The sequence below is a fragment of the Terrapene carolina genome, unplaced genomic scaffold, assembly GCF_002925995.2.
Source record: "Terrapene carolina triunguis isolate 2854851 unplaced genomic scaffold, T_m_triunguis-2.0 Scaffold95, whole genome shotgun sequence".
Lineage (NCBI taxonomy): Eukaryota > Metazoa > Chordata > Testudines > Emydidae > Terrapene > Terrapene triunguis.
Genome location: NW_020664446.1, coordinates 5242076 through 5260672, shown reverse-complemented (window position 1 = coordinate 5260672; position 18597 = coordinate 5242076). Strand labels below are relative to the sequence as shown.

The 18597-nt window shown below is 42.6% G+C and overlaps 1 protein-coding gene across 2 annotated transcripts in view; it reads left to right on the top strand.

Moving 5' to 3' along the window:
* Positions 1–18597, top strand: part of SH3PXD2A (SH3 and PX domains 2A) — a 358093-nt gene that overhangs the window by 152597 nt on the left and 186899 nt on the right. For both annotated transcript variants that reach the window (XM_026650919.2, XM_026650918.2), the window contains exon 5: positions 7906–7997. In XM_026650919.2, the coding sequence (XP_026506704.1) occupies positions 7906–7997 (92 nt within the window). The remainder of the gene's footprint in view (positions 1–7905; positions 7998–18597) is intronic.

Sequence of the window (18597 nt, the reverse complement as noted above, 5' to 3'; positions counted from 1 at the left end):
AGGAGTATTTTCTGGGGTCTTTGCTATAGATCAGTTTAAGGGGTTTCTGAATCCATTGTATATGATCTGTGTAATCCTGGATGTTCGCCCAATCTTTGAATTCCCCCAGTATGAAATTGACCAGGAATGTTAGGCAGCTGTGAATCAGGAGCATAACAACCAGGAAAAGTACAGTTGATACAGGGAAGGGGAAAGAGGTTGTGGATAAAACAGTATTAACTAATATTAACTGTTTCCTCCCGAGCAGCAATTATTGCTACATATGTTTTCCACAGACTTCAGTGAAATTATGATCTAGCCCCACAACTTCAGAAGTGTTAACTCCTTTATATCTTTCTTCCTTTCTCACTGCATGTATTGATTTTAAAACAGTTATCCCAAACTACACCGCAATAACATAAAACATGGAGAAGTGTTCATCAATTAGGCACCACTTCAGTCCCACATTAGCCCCCAAAATAGCTTAAATGGAATTCAAGTGAGGCACAGACAGGGATGAAGTTCACCTTTTGTGAACTAAAAATTAGGATGCAACTGAATATTGAGCCTTGAAAGGTGATGATGTAGGGTTGCGATTGCGTGAAGCTGTCGTGGAGGACTTTTGACCCAGGGTATTAAAATCAATAAATAAGACAAAGGCCTGCCTCTATGACAGCTGCTTGCAGCTGCAGCATCACTGAAATCAGTAGCACCTCTAGCGTGAGTAAGGATGGCAGGCTCAAACCCAGAGTTCAGGCTGATTGTTGCCAGATGAGCTTTACTCCTGCATATCACCTGTCCTGGAAAGCAGAAGTTCAGAAAGGCCCTGGCAAATGCGTGATAAGAATGCTACAGCTTCTTCTTTTTTTATCATTTGAGTTTGCAAGCTGTCTCTCTCTGGGCGGGAGGGTTTGCACATTTGAGATGTGGGGTCTGATTTTTTTCAACAGACACAGAAACAATGAAAGCCAGACAAAGCATGTCTGAGCATTTGTGTGGAGCCGCTGCAGCGCAGGGAGGTCTGTAAAATGTACTATGTCAGCCCCCAAGAGTGCGTACCTTCTGAACTTGAGAACACTGGACTCCCACACTGCCCACTACCAAGGAGACCTCCCAAGGACTCTGGATATTTCACTGTTTTATTACAGCTCAGGGAAATAGCTGCACTGTGATAATTAGGCCAATATTTGGCACAGCAGTAAGAAGCATTTAAGAAGCAGTGAAAAGGGGAGAGGGGCAGAGGGAAATATTTTCAGTGCTTTTTCTCATCTATGAACATCAACTGCAGCACTCTGAATGTATTGCTGGTTAATTTAGAAAGTAATCTAACAGACTAGGCAAACTCTGCCTGTAAATATTTGTTGCCCACTGGAATTGATATCTCTGGATGATTTCCCTCTTAACCATGGACTTTCAGTTACTTTAGTGTGAATTGTGCTCCTCTGGGCTCACTTGAACCCGTTTCCTTCTTGCATCTGAAGATTCTTTGCCAATTTAAAATAAAGAGCAACTTCATATTCTTGCTCTGCCGGGGGAAGGAGGAGCATTTTATTTAATAGGACTTCTAAACTTTGATGGCCAAAATACATCTCTTGGTAAGCATGTGTCCAATACATACTGTGCCTTATGCATGGAATGATCTCTGAGTTGTGGTTCACAAAACCACCCTGCTCTTCTTGTTCAACCCCCTCTGAAAAACTCAGACCAACATTTTCAGACTTGGAGTTGCCAATGTAGGACAGCATTCTTGTTCAGGACAGCACTTAAGCACGTACATAAATCACATTGACTTAAGCATGTGCTTAAAAAGTACGTGCTTCAGTGCTGACCTGACTAGGAATGGGTTTAAGTAAGCATTAAGTACTTTCCTAAATTAAGGACTTAAATCTCGTATTTTCACACCTAAATAAAAGTGGGTGATTTCAGAGCGGCTGAATACTGGCAGCTCCAAGTGAGAAAAATTTGATCTTGCTTGTTGCACATTATCCACATGTTGTGAGATCATAATTAAAAAAAGAAAATTACCTTCCTCTAGATTTCCCAGTCGATCCTCTCTGCTCTATGTCAGTCTTTAAGGCCATTATTCTGCCAAGACTTACACATATGAGTCTTTCTGTTTGTGTCTACTACAGAGCCAAATGAGCACCAAATGAAAAATTAATAATAATTAGAGCTGATCAAAAATGTGTCACATTTTCATGAAAAAATTCAAAATTTACCTTAAATTTTTGTCAATATTTTTAAAAAATCAGAAAATTTAGACTAGGTCTTCTACTGTCTTTATAAATATACATACCACAAGAGTCCTTGACTTTGCTATTTTAATGTTCTTTTCATGTAATTTTATTGTGTGTAATTTTCTCAGCTTTTAAAAAAGCAAACTGAAAAAACAGAAACGTAATTGTATGGAATCATATTGACACTCACGTGGGACATCATTTGAGTTGGAACCATTAGATCCACAGCACAGATATCTGCCATTTGAGCTAACAAAGTAACTCAATCCAGCCCTTGTCCCTTCTTCATTCGAGCCCAGTAGCTTCCACTCCACGCTGCCTGGAAACCAGCAGGGGGAGTATTGAAAGCACAGTTTTTCTCTGAGTTCAGCAGCCCCTGGCAGCCAGGAGCAGCAATTTCAAGGAAAGTCCTGATCAGTCCCCTGGAGTGCCAGATTGGAGGAGTGTGCTCAGTTGCTTTATGGGGATGGCGCATACGCAGTACATTTGGCATTTAGGAACTCTGCAAGGATGGAGCATGCTCAGTGCAGATGGAATCACTGGAGAATTTAGCTGCCAACCTTTAAGAAGTCTCTGAGCATGTGCAAATGGCAGTTTTTCAGAGGCATGTAGCTTGGACACATTTGGGTGAATTTTCACAGGGATGCAAAAGGCACATTCCTGACACAAGGACAACCACCTTGCCAAATTTCAAGCCCCTGCTTCAAAGCATGGGGGCGCTAGAAGTTCTTAGTGAAACAGTGGTAAGCAATTTTTTTTTATCATGGCAGAATCTCTACCTCATTCGGAGAAACAGCTGAACCATTTTCCCTGAAACTTTCCAGAAAATTTCAGCCTAAGGCAGACACCCAGCATGGAAAATTTCAGCCTGAATAATTCAAGACTGAAAAATTAGAAGAAATTGAAAACAGGCTCTTATAATGGGAAGTGCCGAACAGCCTTAACTATATGCAGCACTACCAGCTGCACCTATAATCTGCATTTGTATACATACATGTCTATACATACATGCACACATCTGTATACCAATGTCTGTAAAACACATCTGTGTGTATATTTGTAAGTATATGTGTCTATACATACACATATGCAGCTGTGTATACAAAACCACGCTCATGCTCACACACATACAGACACGTTCTGTCCGTAACACACACTCTCCATTCTGTGGTCTGTTTGTGGTTTTGCATTATGTTGAATTGCACTTTCTGTGCTGGCGGACAATAAGCTCCTGTGGGCCTGGATCTGTTCTTTGTTTTACACACTCCATCTAACATACAGCACCATGCACGCGGATGGCACCATGTAAATATTAACATTTGCCAAAAGCCTTTATAACTGAAGATTGACTGGATATGAACTGGCAGATGTTGCATCACTTCTAATACGCTTTCTGATATTGGCCATTGTTCTGTGAGTTTTCTCTGGAAACCGCATTCTACCGAGAAAATTGCATGTTGAAATAAAGCCATAAACACCTTTTTCTGAAGGCATATGGCTGTGTGCGTGAGGTATGAATTGCTCATTACTGCTTTCAATTCTCGGCACGGATAAACATGTTATTGCTGATAATATTCTGCAAGCGTGAAAAACTGAATTCCATGTGTTAGTGTTTTTATCTTTCATCTTTCCTGTGCAAATCCTTTACCGCTTTGGGATGATTGCTGCTTCTAATGATGTGTTTTGCCCCCATTTCCAACCCCTTGCCCCTTCCCAGTTGTTTTCGTTCCCTCGCCATCTGTTTTCCTCTCTTTCTTTCCCTATCTTGAACTCCCTCCTTTCCTTGACCCTGTCCTGCAGTCCTTCCTTTGCTCTGTTGTATCTTTGCCCTGGGACTTACTCCCTTCCTCAAACTGTTGCTCTTTGTTAACTGTCTTGAATCTCATTAGACTTGTGGAGCTAATGGTTGGTGCATTGTATGGTTGCCTAAGGGAGCTCTGTAAGGGGCAGAACAATGTGTGGTTAGTGCTGCAGTAGCCTCCCAGGCCCCAGCAGCCCCGTCTACACAGAGCTTTCCCAGCAGCAGTGTCTTCTAGGAGATATTCCGTGGATCCGGATCCTACAGCCTCTGTGCATCCCCAAATCCTATTGATTTCGGTAGGAGTTTTGGGTGTTAAAACAAGTGCAGGGTCAGAGCTGAAGTTTAAAAAACTAACAAAAACTGACTTTCAGTGGGGCTTGTGCTCCAGAGTCATTGAGGTGCTTTTGAAATGTCCCACCTAAGTGGGGGGGAGGGATAGCTCAGTGGTTTGAGCATTGGCCTACTAAACCCAGGGTTGTGAGTTCAATCCTTAAGCAGGCCACTTAGGGATCTGGGGCAAAATCAGTACTTGGTCCTGCTAGTGAAAGCAGGGGGCTGGACTCAATGACCTTTCAGGGTCCCTTCCTGCTCTATGAGATAGGTATAGCTCCATATATTAGACTAGGTAGAGCCAATGGTTTTCTTTGTGGATGACCCAAGATTTCCCAAAATAGGGACATAAATTTGGGAGTGAGATTTTCAGAAGCGCCTAAATGACTTGAGCACAAATCCTATTGAAAATCAATGGGCCTTGTGCTCCTAAGTCACTTAGCCCATTTGAAAATCCACCACATGCTCCTATTTCCATGAATAGCTCCCATTCAAGTGAAGGCCACTTATGTAGGTTCCTTATGTTAGGCACTCTGTGATAGGCTGGGCTCTCTTTAGGTTACATTGGGCATTTTCATAAATTCTGCCCCCCTCAAAATCCTTCTTATGATGGGGGCACTTGGTCTCCAAGTGTTTCAAAAGAGTGTGTAAAGATCTGGCTTGTTTATGAAGATGGGGTATGGCTTGATCCCAGGTCAGGGCTTATCTTCAAACCCGCCAGCTTGTATGTGGTCTGATGAGTCTTTGTGGGCAGCAGAGGTTCGCAAACTGGCCTCCTCTCAGTGCCTCTGGTGCACAGTAGCTCTTCTCCTGGTTGCCACCCCTTCCTGTGACACACCCTCCCTTTTCAGCTCATTTGCTCCAAATGGAGCAGGCTCTGCTGGTGTGTCTGTTCAGTACCGGTTCAGCCCAAAGGCCATCATTAGCCTTTTCCTGATTGGGAGGGGTGTGTGCCCCATCACACCCCCAAGTTGGAAAATGTTGTCCTCTCTGACAGTCGCCTCAGGAAGGAGCCACTCTAGACTTGCGGGGCCAAGTGACACTTGGGGATTTATGTTTATTGTTAATGATACTTAGCGCTTACCATGCTCAGTCCTGCAATACTGAAGTCTGTGGAAGCTGCACCATTGACTCCAGTGGTCGCAAGATCAAGCCCATAAACAACAATAGTTTTTTGAAACACAGAACAGACATTAAATAACTAAGTCTTTCAGCACCCCAGCAAAATAGGGGTTTCTCTCCCTATTCCAGATATGGGTAGCTAGTTTACCTATCTCCTCTGAATTTGGTCTAAAGAGGTTAAGTGACTTGCCCAGAGTCAAAAGGGAGTCAGTGGCAGAGACAGCACAAGCTCTCAGGGCTCCATTCCCTTTCTCAGTCCACTAGATCAAGTCACCTCTCCTGCTTGAAGACTGAAGCTGAATGAAATGTGCTTTAACCTTGTGTTTGTGTCTTCATTATGTTCATTGTGTTGTGAAATCCAATGACGTTTCTCTTACTCTGATGCTTCTCCCCTCCCGCCTTGGGTAGAATCCAATTTCAAATTTCTACAGTTACTGCTATTCCTGGGCCGGAATTGTGTCTTCTGGATAATGGCTCTGATTTGCCATATGTATGTGTGTGTTTATACGCAATGAGGACAAAACTCACACAACTTTATTTCTTTTAGTTTAAAACAAGGCATCAATTATTAATTGTGCAACAGCCGAGATTAGGGCATCTTTATTCCAAGACAAAGCATTTCGTTTTCCATTTGTTTCCTTTCAGTTCTCTATGTGATATATTGAGAGACTGATCTGTGCTCGATGTCATGTTCTCAGCACTGCAGCAGCTCTGCCGTTTCCAGTTTGGGCAGCCCAGCATTGCTTCCTCACTGTTTGGCACTCCTCTGCATTTCACCGAAGGCCAGTGTCACTTGGTTCACAAACTCACTGAAGTCTAATATAATTCCCCTACCTGTAATGTGCCTCAAGTAGAATAAAGCAAAACCCTAGACTCTTAAGAAGCCCTTGAATTTGAATTTCAGACCTCTTCAAGTCAGGGATACATGTACTGTAGCTGGAGAATTCAGGGGACAGAAATGCAGTATTAAGTCATTACGTTTTAAATTTTCTGCTGTTCCTCCCCCACTGCAATTATATGGAAACAAATTCCAGTGCTTCTAGAAGTTTGGTTAGACGTAGAACAACGCAGCTAACTGAATCGCACCGCTGTGGCTTTTTGTTTCAGATGTGTGTCTGACTAAGAGCAATCAGATCTATCACAGGGTTAGTCAAGCCCAGTTCGCCCAGCCATATCCATGAGTTAGTACTAGTGCGATTTTTCATCTGTCTTTCAAGATTGTCTGGAAGGAAGTTCAGGTCTTTTGCCCTATTTTCAACTGACTTAAGAGCCAGGCAGACTTATTCTGTTGAACAGATTTACAATGCCTCTAAGAAGCTTTGTCTATATTTAACTGTTCACGTAGCCTACTTCCAACATGCCTTAGCAAAGGAGAGGGTTAATCCCAGCCCTCTCTTCCCCTTATGCTGTCCCTCTGTAAATCTCTGAATCATGTGCAAATCAGAGCACTGATCTGATTCTTTCTTCTCTGCTGCCTCTCACATTTTAGATGAATATTTGACCTTCTCTGAGAGAACCAAGCCATGGAACCTAGAGAGCAAATACCTAAGGCATTTTTGGCCTTTACGTGATGTGCTTGTCTCATCTATTTGAATGCTTAGTTTTCAATAGACTTAAAAATAATTGATGTTATCCCACAAATTGCATTTATTATTGTTGAGTGTAATGCGCACTGCATATCGGTACTTTACAGAGTGCATTATTCACCCATGAAAGCTATTGCTCCAATACATCTGTTAGTCTATAAGGTGCCACAGGATTCTGTCGCTTTTTACAGATCCAGACTAACACGGCTACCCTATACTGTACTTGGCCATGATACATTGCAGGTTGTGAAAAATCCTCTCTGCCTGTCTTTCCAACCAATTAATCACTTTTTTTCCTGTTAACTTGCAAGGAAACTCATTGGCAAGTCCTGCATTCACTCCATAAATGAGAGGGTTTATGGAGCAAATTACTCCACGATATTAGTGAGTTTTGAATTTGTAGTTTACGTTATTTATTATTTTATTATGTATTTATACTTAGCAGCCATGGCCCCATTGCGCTAGGCTCTGTGCAAACACAGCAAAGAGACGGTCCCTGCCCTGAAGAGTTTACACTATAAGTAAGATGGACTTGCACAGGAATAGCTAAAGTGGAATTTTGCCCCATGTGTCCAAAACCAAACCAGCCATCCCCAAGCCCCTCTGCTTGTTCAGGCACACAGCATAACCCATTTGCACTAACACATGCCACAACTTTTCTTTTCAGGGAAGCACCCTGGCATGATGCTTTTCTTGTTTATTTCCTCTGCTCTTCAAACATCATTCTGCTGACACAATCCAGAATTTTGCATTGTTCCTTTTCTTGCCTCTTGGTTGTATATTTAAGGACCTGTTTCTAAGCTTGATTTCTCTAAACACTTTCCTCTCCCCTCCCTCCTTTCTTTTACAGGCACTGGTCAGACTTCCTCCTCACATTTCACAGTGTGATGAAGTCTTTAGGTTCTTTGAGGCTCGACCAGAGGACATTAACCCTCCGAAAGAGTAAGTGTCATATTTGATTTCCAGCGCCACACGGTGCTTTTGTTTGCACGGAAGGAAGCTGAAGGTCATTCTGGTTTATTACCTCCAATGGATGTGAGAACAGCTTTCTAAGCTTTCAGATGCTACCTGGGAAATGGCCTTGTAATTAGGTAAAAATAAGCCAGAGTGTGTGTGGGGGGGGATTCAAACACTCCCAAACACAAGTCTTGTCTCCATTCTTCAGGAAGCTCCCTGCCCACTTTTTCATTGTTTCTTGCTGATAATTCTATTGAGAGAACTTTTCCCAGTTTGTTGGTTTTAACTTGCCTGTTATCACTAAGGAGTCATTAAGCTCCTGAAAGCATTGTCTCAGCAGCAGATGGAAATCCTGCCACTTAAGAGATTGACTCATTATTAGCAGCTGCCTCTTTAACTGTACTCTTTCCTGAAGATATTTAGTTTTTTTACTGGAGTATGATCCTGAACCAAAATTATCTCCGGAGAGTTTATTTGCTGGAAGCAGGAAGCCAAAGCAAAGGTTGAGGGCAAAGCTTTGGTTAGCGATAAAACAGAGTCGTAGCTTTTACCTTGGGATGGATAGATTGATTCAAACAGAGACCTGGCCAAGGATCTGAGAACTAGTACACCTCTACCCCAATATAACGCTGTCCTCGGGAGCCAAAAAATCTTACCACGTTATAGGTGAAACCGCATTATATTGAACTTGCTTTGATCTGCCGGAGCGTGCAGCCCCGCCCCCCTGGAGCGCTGCTTTACCGCGCTATATCCGAATTCATGTTATATCGGGTCGCATTATATCGGGGTAGAGGTGTACATTTTATTTAAAGAGATGCTAATTCCTCCTGAAAAAAACATTGACAATTGTATTTACTAACAATGCTGCTGCTTTAGCTGATATTTCTTCTTCCCCTGTTCTCACTGCCCCAACACACCCACACTTTGTATTACTTGTGATATTTGCCTGCTAAAAACATATTGACCCCATCCACACTGGGCCTCAAAGCTGTGTGCTGCATTGATTGTAAACCGTGCCGGGCTAATTTGGTGTCAACACTGTTTGCATGGCCATTGCAGATAGGGCCAAAACATGTTTAGAGCCATTTGGGTTTTAAACCAGTTCAACCAATGTGGAGCCTGATCCAAAGCCGACTCAGGTCAATGGGAGTTTTTGCATCAGCTCCACTAGGCTTTTGTTCAGGCCCACAGTTCCCAGCCCAGTGTCGAAGAGTGGGGGATTTGTACTTTAAGGGCCTCATCTTCAAAACAATGTCTCCGTTTGTATGCACACAACTGTGCCTTCGTGGGGAAATGCTAGAATTTGCACTCACACTAACCTTGCATAGTCTTTTCTTTTTCTTCAGATTTATAATCTGAGATCTACAAAAAGAGTAAACCTTTCTTTTCAGCTAGGCCTCTTCAGGAGAATTTCTGGGGCGACTGTTAAAAAAGCCATGATTGTATGTTCACTGCTTAGCTCTGCACTAAGTTATTTTAAAAAGTAGGAGGATATGTCCGCGTTAAGGGCTCATTGCACTTGGAACTTACTGTCTGTCACAACATTCATCCAAGAACCTGAATGGGCTTTACAAACATTAATTAACTCTAAAACATCTCTAGAAGGCTGGAAAATGTTGTCCCCATTTTACAGGTAGAGAAACTGAGGCACAGAGGAGTAAGTTGCGTAGGATCACAGAGGAAGCCAACGACAGCTTGAAATAGAACCCAGGAATCCTAATTTTAATGATTAGACCACACCCCTGCCTACTTGAGGTACTGATATAGTCCGCATCAGAGTGCCCCACAGTCTTTAATGTTTCCCTACAAGGGAAGGCAGTGCTATTAGTCTCTCTGTGCATCAGTTCTCCATTTGTAAAAGGTAATTTACTTGTTCAAGGTCACACAGGATGCCTATGGTAGAGCAAGGATTAAACCCTGGTCTTCCCAGTTCCAGGCTAGCCCTCAAAGCACTGCACAGTCCTTCCTCCCTTCCTACGGCTCTTCTACAGCCTTTGCCAGTCTGAATGTTCAGACAGTCCTAGCAGTTATCTTTGATCCCATTTTCTTTCAACCTCCTTCCACTCTCCCCAGGACAAAAGACTAAAGTTTCACAGCTCAGTACTTGTATCTTATTCCGACATGATAATGAATGTGATTTGTTTCATTGGAAAGTATAGAGAAAAGCCTGATTAAATCTCATTTTGCTAATGTCTGCGAGACATTAATCTAGCCAGGTTTAAATAAATCCTACCTCGTCTTCTGTAAGCAAACAGATCTTAGGGAAGGTGTCTAAGGTTTCTGCTGGGAGCTCCTCACAAAAGATGTATTGTTGAAATTGAAGGTTAGCCCCTACAAAACCACAATGGAGAAGCCAATGGAAACAGCTCGGTATTTTTCTTTGTTGAGTGAAGGGGAAGGGGAGGAGGTCTATGGCTTGCAGGAATGCTGTGTAGGATCTACGCAAAGGGCATCTCCGTGGAGAACTTGAACCTGAGCCGTCGGTGTGCAAAAGAACAGAAAGAACAGTAAAAAATCCCGGATTTATCCTCTCCTCCTGCTCCTGTATCATGCCCTTCAATTGTCTTCTGCAGAAACAAGGTGGGGCACCACCTGGGCTCTTGGAGTTAGATTCTACTCCCAATTACACTCATAAACCCCAGTCAGGTCATTGGGGTTACACGGGTGTAAAGGAGGGTAGGATTCGGACCCTAATATAATTCTTTTTTTTTTTTTTTCTTCAGTTGCTTCCTCTGGTCTTCAATGGAGATACTGGTCACAATTTTAATTTATACGTAAACTACACTCAAAAAACAATGCTAAAAGAATAAGAGTCAAGTCAAGTACTCGAAAGGTTGGAAATGCCAGAATTAGGGGTGTCTGTGCAACCTGAATTAATCCCCCTTGAATATGTTGTGCATCACGATACAGTCTTTTATTTCGTGATCACATACTGTTTTGTCCACACGACCCCTGCCTCATTCAGTGAAAGTCAATGAGACTTAGGGCTTGTCTATACTTAACGCGCTGGTTCGGAGGCAGGCAATCAAACTTCTGGGTTCGATTTATCGCGTCTTGTCTGGACACGATAAATCAAACCCAGAAGTGCTCGCTGTCGACTCCGGTAATCCTGCTCGGCGCGAGGAGTACGCGGAGTCGACGGGGGAGCCTGCCTGCCGCGTCTGGACTGCGGTAAGTTCGAACTAAGGTACGTCGACTTCAGCTACGTTATTCACGTAGCTGAAGTTGCGTACCTTAGTTCGAAGTGGGGGGTTAGTGTAGACCAGGCCTTAGGCATGACGTGGTGTTCAAGGGCCAGCTTTTTAAAATTATTTAGGTGCCTAACTCCATTGATTTAAATGCAAGTCAGGTGCCTAAATACCTTTATTCTGGCCTTAAGTCACTTTTGAGACTATAACTCAGGCTTCTAAGACACTCCTAAGTAGGTGTTTTGGAAAAAATTGCCACTAATCTCTTCTGTCGCTCCATTGACTTAAATGGCATCTGGATTTCACCTTAGTCTCTTACATTACTTAGGTGCTTTTGAAAATGTTGCCCAACATGCCTGTTTCCCCGATCTCTCCTCAGAACTCTTATTCTGACATTCCTTCACCCCCTTGTTTATTGCCTTCCCTTTCTGGGTTATGTCTCCTTTGGTTTACAAGCTCCCTGGGGCAGTCAGCTGCAATGAGCCGCACACTCCTGTGGTACGCAGTATAATGATGTTTATTTGATCTGATTTTCAGAAGTGCTGAGCACCTGGAACTCCTACTGCAGACAATGGTAAATGCTGGTGCTAAGCCACTCGGAGACAGTCAGGCCCATTACCCTTTGCATGAAGCAGTTTGCTCCCTGTTTAGTTTTACTGTTCCATGTTTTGGGTGACCTCCCAAAGTTTTTGAGCCCTGTGTCCGTGGAATAAGGTATCTCCATCAGCTCTCTTGACCCCCTGCCATACTTCTGAAAACTTCTATGAGGCTTAAAGGCAAATGGCTTGGAAAGTGCCATAGGGATAGTATTGGAACAGGACAGCATAGGCCCCAGAGTGCCATCCTATCAAATTCAGTTAGGACCCATCAGCGCTAATGTTATAACGGAGTCAAGGGGCCTGTTTACAACAGGGTTCCTTTCTGCAGTATAGACGGGGTCTTCCTTGTGTTCTGTAACAGAACACAATTAAGGTTCCATCTACACTGCAAAACTGAATAGTGCTGTAACAACGCCCCCTCTACCAGGATGATACCTGTAGTGAAAACGGGTCCTTAGTAGCCTTCACTCTTGCAAGTGCTGATGATAGCACTAACACATAAAGCAGAGCCTAGAGCTGCATTCCCAACATGCCTTACAAAGCATTAGGGTTTGCTACTACCACATGGACTGTTGCATGGGGGGAGTGACCTTTGAACTGTAGTTTTTGGCAGATAAGGAAAGAAGGAGACCGTTGTAACTATTTAGATTTGAAATGTATATATTTGGCAAACTTACATATTTGGAACTTTTGCTGCACCTGCAAAAACAGATGTAGCAGATATTTAGGTGTGCAAATGGCTCTGCCCAATAAATTGTAGAGTTTTGAATCATTACTGTAGGATTTATTTTGTATTAAAGAGGAAGGCACATATTTGCTTTTCCACCATCCTAAATGAATGAAATGCTGCTCCTCTGAATACCACTTCAGCTGACGATGATAAATAACTAATCCAGAAATGGATTAATTTTAGGCTAGGTTTTGCAATTTGAGTTCAAAGCTGAATTTAGGCAAGGGTCCATACTAGACAAGAACAACATCTGCAAGAGATTTTTGTACCCAAAATAACAGAAGTCTGAAGAGAGCAAATGACCTTGCAATAATTCTGCCGTCTTGCATGGTAGGAATCACATATGATCAGTAGCTACTTTTGTGAGTTTTCTGCCAACTTGAACATGCGGTTCACAGGAGAGTTCAACCCGTTCTGGTTTGGATTCAACAAAGAGGGCAGGTTCAGATCTGGGAATTCACTTCTGAAAAACATACTCCAGCCCAGAAATTCTAATAGCCTTGAATTACAGCTCTCTATTTTGGCCCACCTATAACAGCAGCAACAATAATAATAATAAAAAAATAATATTTTGCACTTCTAGCAAAGATTCTTATCTAAGAATCTTTTGATAATGGTAAAGGGTTTTACAAACAGTACACAAATCCAGGAGAGCTTGGAACATATTAAGTAGTAGACAATATCATTTTAAGGGAGGGTTGAAGTATATAACATACTCAATAATTAAAGTTCATGTAATAAAGTACCAAGGCACAATAGTGAGGCATATAATCATGAGCTTTTATTGATCATGTCTGCATTGCATAATGCAGCATTCAAACTCCCAAAGTCCAATGCCTGTATGTAGTAAGCTCAGTGTAAAATCCAGGATGGATTCTCCATGAGCAATCTATTCTTTGGTTGTCACAAAGTTCTGGTCAGGAATATAGAGGGTATATTGCCAAGACATTACAGTAACCATGTTAAGGAGCCGTGTTTTAACTTAGAGGTGTACAGCAATGTTAAAGCACAATTCAATAATATAACATTTTTTCCTGTGCATAACCATGGTCTAAGGTTGTGTTTAAATATGATTGTTTTTGTAGCAATGATGGAGCCTAATTTGTAGTGTAACCAGAACTGGATGCTAGTAAATAGTGATGCTTAAACACAGAATGAATGTACTACTTTTGCTGCAAGTTTTAATGTTATAAAACACATTTCTCTGTTCTGTTATCAGTGTATTATGCTAATGCGTTGTCGTTCATTTGACCCCTTTACAACTATGTTTCCTGAAATATTCAATGCTTGTGTCTCTGTACAGATGTGCTATGCAAAAGCCTGCCATTTAAACTTTTGTTTGTAGTGCATAATGCAATATTTTCCGCAGTTAGCATTCTCATTTTATTGGAATTTATACGGTAGTATCACTACATCAGTTATTTTTAAGCTGTGCACCTAGCCGAAATGCATTACGGGTGTGTAACACATCTCTTTATATTCAGAGAATCATAGAAGTGTTGGAAGAAAGGGACCTTGGGAGGTTTTCTACTCCAGTTCCCTACACTCAAAGTAGGACTACGTATTATATTAGGGAAATTTGTTTCACTTATAAGATTCAGCAGTCATGATAATAACTTACATTTTTATTTGTATGATGTTGATCATAAAATACAATACAGAACAAACTGATTTAATTTTCTATAAAGATAAAATCATAAGGTGCGATTTTCAAAAGTGTCTAAGTATCATAGCAGCCTAAATCCCATTTTCAGAAGTGACATCAGGCCAGATTTGTAAAGCTATTTAGGTGCCTAACTTCCATTGATTCCAGTGGGAGTTAGGCACCTATATACCCTTAAAAATATGACCCTTAGGTTAAAATTTTCAAAAGCACCTAAATTACATAAGCGCTTAAGTCCCAATGACTTTCAATGAAATATAGACTCCTCAAGGCCAGATTTTTAAATACCTTTAAAAATCTGAGTGCCTAATTCACTTTTGAAAATAGGATTTAGGTTTCTAAGTCAATTAGGTGCTTTTGAAAATTTTACCCATCATCAGATAAGATGATAATTCAGTGACACTTGGATGGTTGAGAAGTCAGGCACTCCAGAGCTGCAGAATTAAAACGTAGTTAATACCCTTCTGATCTACATGACCTCAAGACTAGAAGATCACTCTCTCTTACCTGAAACCTGGTAGCTGGGTCTCAGAAGCACAGTAAGATACTTGAAAATAGTGTATTTAGGCTTTTACCAACTCATAGTTTCAAGATCTTTGATAGGGTTTCACTTAGAAGATTATCTAAAGTAAATAAACACAGTGCAGGGGATGACAGTGTCTCTTTGATTTTTTTTTTTTTAATCAAAGAGAAATAGCCAGTGTCTTACAGGGGCTCTTCAGTGTTGGTTTCACATGGGATTTACTACCTTGTTTACAGTGTATAAATGATTTGGATTAGAACATCCAATATAAGATATTGAAGTTTGCTGCTGACTGCAGGATTGGTGGTATTAGCAAATAATGCAACTTATTTAAATTAATGGAGATATCCTATCTCCTAGAGCTGGAAGGGACCTTGAAAGGTCATTGAGTCCAGCCCCCTGCCTTCACTAGCAGGACCAAGTTCTGATTTTGCCCCAGATCCCTAAGTGGCCCCCTCAAGGATTGAACTCACAACCCTGGGTTTAACAGGCCAATGCTCAAACCACTGAGCTATCCCTCCCCCCTGATGCTGAGAGAAGATTTGAATCTTTTAGTTACTGGGCCAGTAAATGAAAAATGGAATCAAATGTAGTGTGACAAAGTTCCTCCTCTATCTTGGTGGGTCCTGCGCTTATTGGCGGATTTTCTTGCCTCAGAGATTCACCATGTGGGTTGGGGAACAGCCCAGAGACCTTCCCCTCTGGAAGAACCCACAGTCCAGGTCAATTGGGAGGTTTGGGGGGAACCCGGGCCCGCCCTCTACTCCAGGTTCCAGCCCAGGGCCCTGTGGACTGCAGCTGTCTATAGTGCCTCCTGTAACAGCTGCATGACAGCTACAACTCCCTGGGCTACTTCCCCATGGCCTCCTCCAAACACCTTCCTTATTCTCACCACAGGACCTTCCTCCTGGTGTCTGATAACGCTTGTGCTCCTCAGTCCTCCAGCAGCACACCCTCTCAGCTCCTTGCACCTCTTGCTCCCAGCTCCTCACACTCCCACCACAAACTGAAGTGAGCTCCTTTTAAAACCCAGGTGCCCTGATTAGCCTGCCTTAATTGATTCTAGCAGCTTCTTCTTAATTGGCTCCAGGTGTCCTAATTAGCCTGCCTGCCTTAACTGGTTCTAGCAGGTTCCTGATTACTCTAGTGCAGCCCCTGCTGTGGTCACTCAGGGAACAGAAAACTACTCATCCAGTGACCAGTATATTTGCCCTCTACCAGACTCCTGTACCCCACTGGTCTGGGTCTGTCACAGTAGATAAACATAAAATAATAAACCTAGAAGAAACGAGGATACAAAATAAATGGAATAGGTACAACAACAGCAAAAAACCCCAAACAACCAAAAAAGTGGGGGGAGGCGGGTAGGGAGAGCGAAAGGTCAATTGGATAAGTGACTGTATCAAGAGAGGAATAGCAGACATTATCACTGTTCTCATAGGTGCTGGAACTAGCGGTGCTGGGAGGCTACCGCAGCCCCTGTCTTGAAGTGGTTTCCATTATAAACAGAGTTTACAGTTTGGTTCAAGGGCTCTCAGCACCTGCACTATACAAATTGTTCCAGCACCTCTGACTGTTATTGTACAACCAAGTGGTTACACCACATCTTGAATATTGCATGCAGATCTGCTCGTGCTTTCATAGCAAAGACATGATTGTCCCAGAAGAAGGTATAGTGTAAGTGTATAGGGGAGCAAGGGTAATTTTTATGCTTGATACTTAGGACTGGGAGCTGAGAGATCTGGGGTGAAACTGGCCCCACTGAAGTCAGTGGGAGTTTTGCCGTGGTCTTCACTGGGGCCAGGATTTCACCACTAGACTCCCTTTCAAGCTGTGCCACTCACTCAGTGTGACCTTCAGCAAGTCATTTCACAGCTCCATGCCTCAGTTTCCCCAACTATCAATTGGGGAGCATAATTCTTATCTATCTCACAGGGCCTTCTTAAGGCTGAATTCCTTAATGTCTGTTCCTGGTGATACAACTTGGGAATTTAGGCAGAACTGCTTCACTCAAAGAATAGAACGACATCCCACAAAGAACACCCAGACTACTCCACTCACCATCACTGCTCATATTCCAGTGCTGTTATGAAATAGCATGTCTTCTGGAGGGCATTCTTGGTATCGACATGCAAAAATCCAACAACCCAGCTTCGAGTCGCTTTATCCTGCGTTGCTTTCGGCAATGGATTAGGGTTGCTTAGGTCTGGCTTGCTATAAATGGCCACAAGATGGACTCTGCTCTCAGTTATACTGGAGTAAATCTGAAGGCACGGAGTAACTGAGATCAGAATCTGGCTCAGATATGTTTATCCCTCATCCGTAGTGCTGCAAACTGGCCTGCCGGGTATGTTGTGTGACCCAAACATAACAATAGTATGGAGGTTAGTAAATCCCTAACATTTCTGAGTATAAATGAGTTTGAGACAACTAGGTTTTTTGTGTGGAGGTGGGGATTGAAGAGGTCCAGTGAGAAAGCAGAGAAGTGGAGTTTCAGAGAAACCTGAAGAATAGGCTTGTTGATTCAAGTGGCTTTTCCCCGTCCAACAGATTTTTAGTCATATCCTTAAAGAAACAATCAGTGCTGATACTCTGCCGATGCCTTTCCCTAGAATATAAAGTGATAGTGTAATAGTTTTACTTTGTGCTTAACTTCAGAATTCATGTGTAGCTGCGTGGCTAAAGCAAGCCACTTAACCCCTTCTGGCCTCTTTTTACCCAGTCGTAATATAAATGTCATTACACCGTTTCACGGGGCGTTCTGAGGCTTAAGTCATATTTGCAAAGTGCTTTCTGATCCTTAGATACAAGGTGCTATGCTGCAATGTAAATCTCGAGCTTAGCAATCATAATACTTCTTAAAAATTATCTGCTAATCCTGGAAGAAATATTACCTCTAAAACCTGTCAAGCGAGTACGTTCTGTCAGTTCTCTTTGTCTCTGAAATCAGGTGAGAATGCAAAGGGTAGAATTAATTGAGCAAGCAATAGAGAAAATGTGGGATAATGAGGACAGGAAAGGAACTAAAATAGCTGGATTCAAAGCTCATCAAAATCAAGGTGCAAAACCACCCAAACAGGTTTTCACATTGAGAAACATGTCTGGCATTCATTACCCTCAAACCAACACTTCCTGAAATATTTTATCCAGCTAAAACAGGCTGCAAGGTCTTCTAAAACCTCCTAAAAGTCAGTGAAACAGGTTGATAGTGGGAGAACTGAACAGCAGGAGAACAATGTTAGGTGTATTTCAAGGGCCCTATAGTTAAAGCACAGGAACAGGGACAATAATTCTTACGTGGAGCAGAGGGTATTGAGAGGGCTTAATCAATGTATATTGATAAAGCACTTAGCGATCTTTGGATGGAAGGCTTTAGAGAAGTGCCAGTTATTTTTCCTTACACTTTAGGATAAGCCTGGAATGGAGGGGAAGTGAGAGTGATGGGGACTTCCTAGCCAGATCTGACTTTGTGTAGCTAGGTGAACCTTTGCTAGGGTGTTAATTACACCCGTTGCATTTCCTGTCTGTGTTAGATAGATCACGTCACGCATTAATTCATGATCTGCCAGGCAGGAGGTAGTAGGTTGAATTTTTCTTTCAGGAACGTAGCAGCATTTAATGTCATTGATTTACCAGCCTCCCCTCCCTCCCCCCCCCCGCCCATAGAATCATAAAATCATAGAATCATAGGACTGAAAGGGACCTCGAGAGGTCATCTAGTCCAGTCCCCTGCACTCATGGCAGGACTAAGTAATGTGTAGACCAGAGGTGGGCAAACTACGGCCCGCGGGCCACATCCGGCCCGCGTGACCCTCCTGCCCAGCCCCATAGCTCCTGGCCCGGGAGGCTAGCCCCCTCCCCCGCAGCCTCAGCTCACTGCGC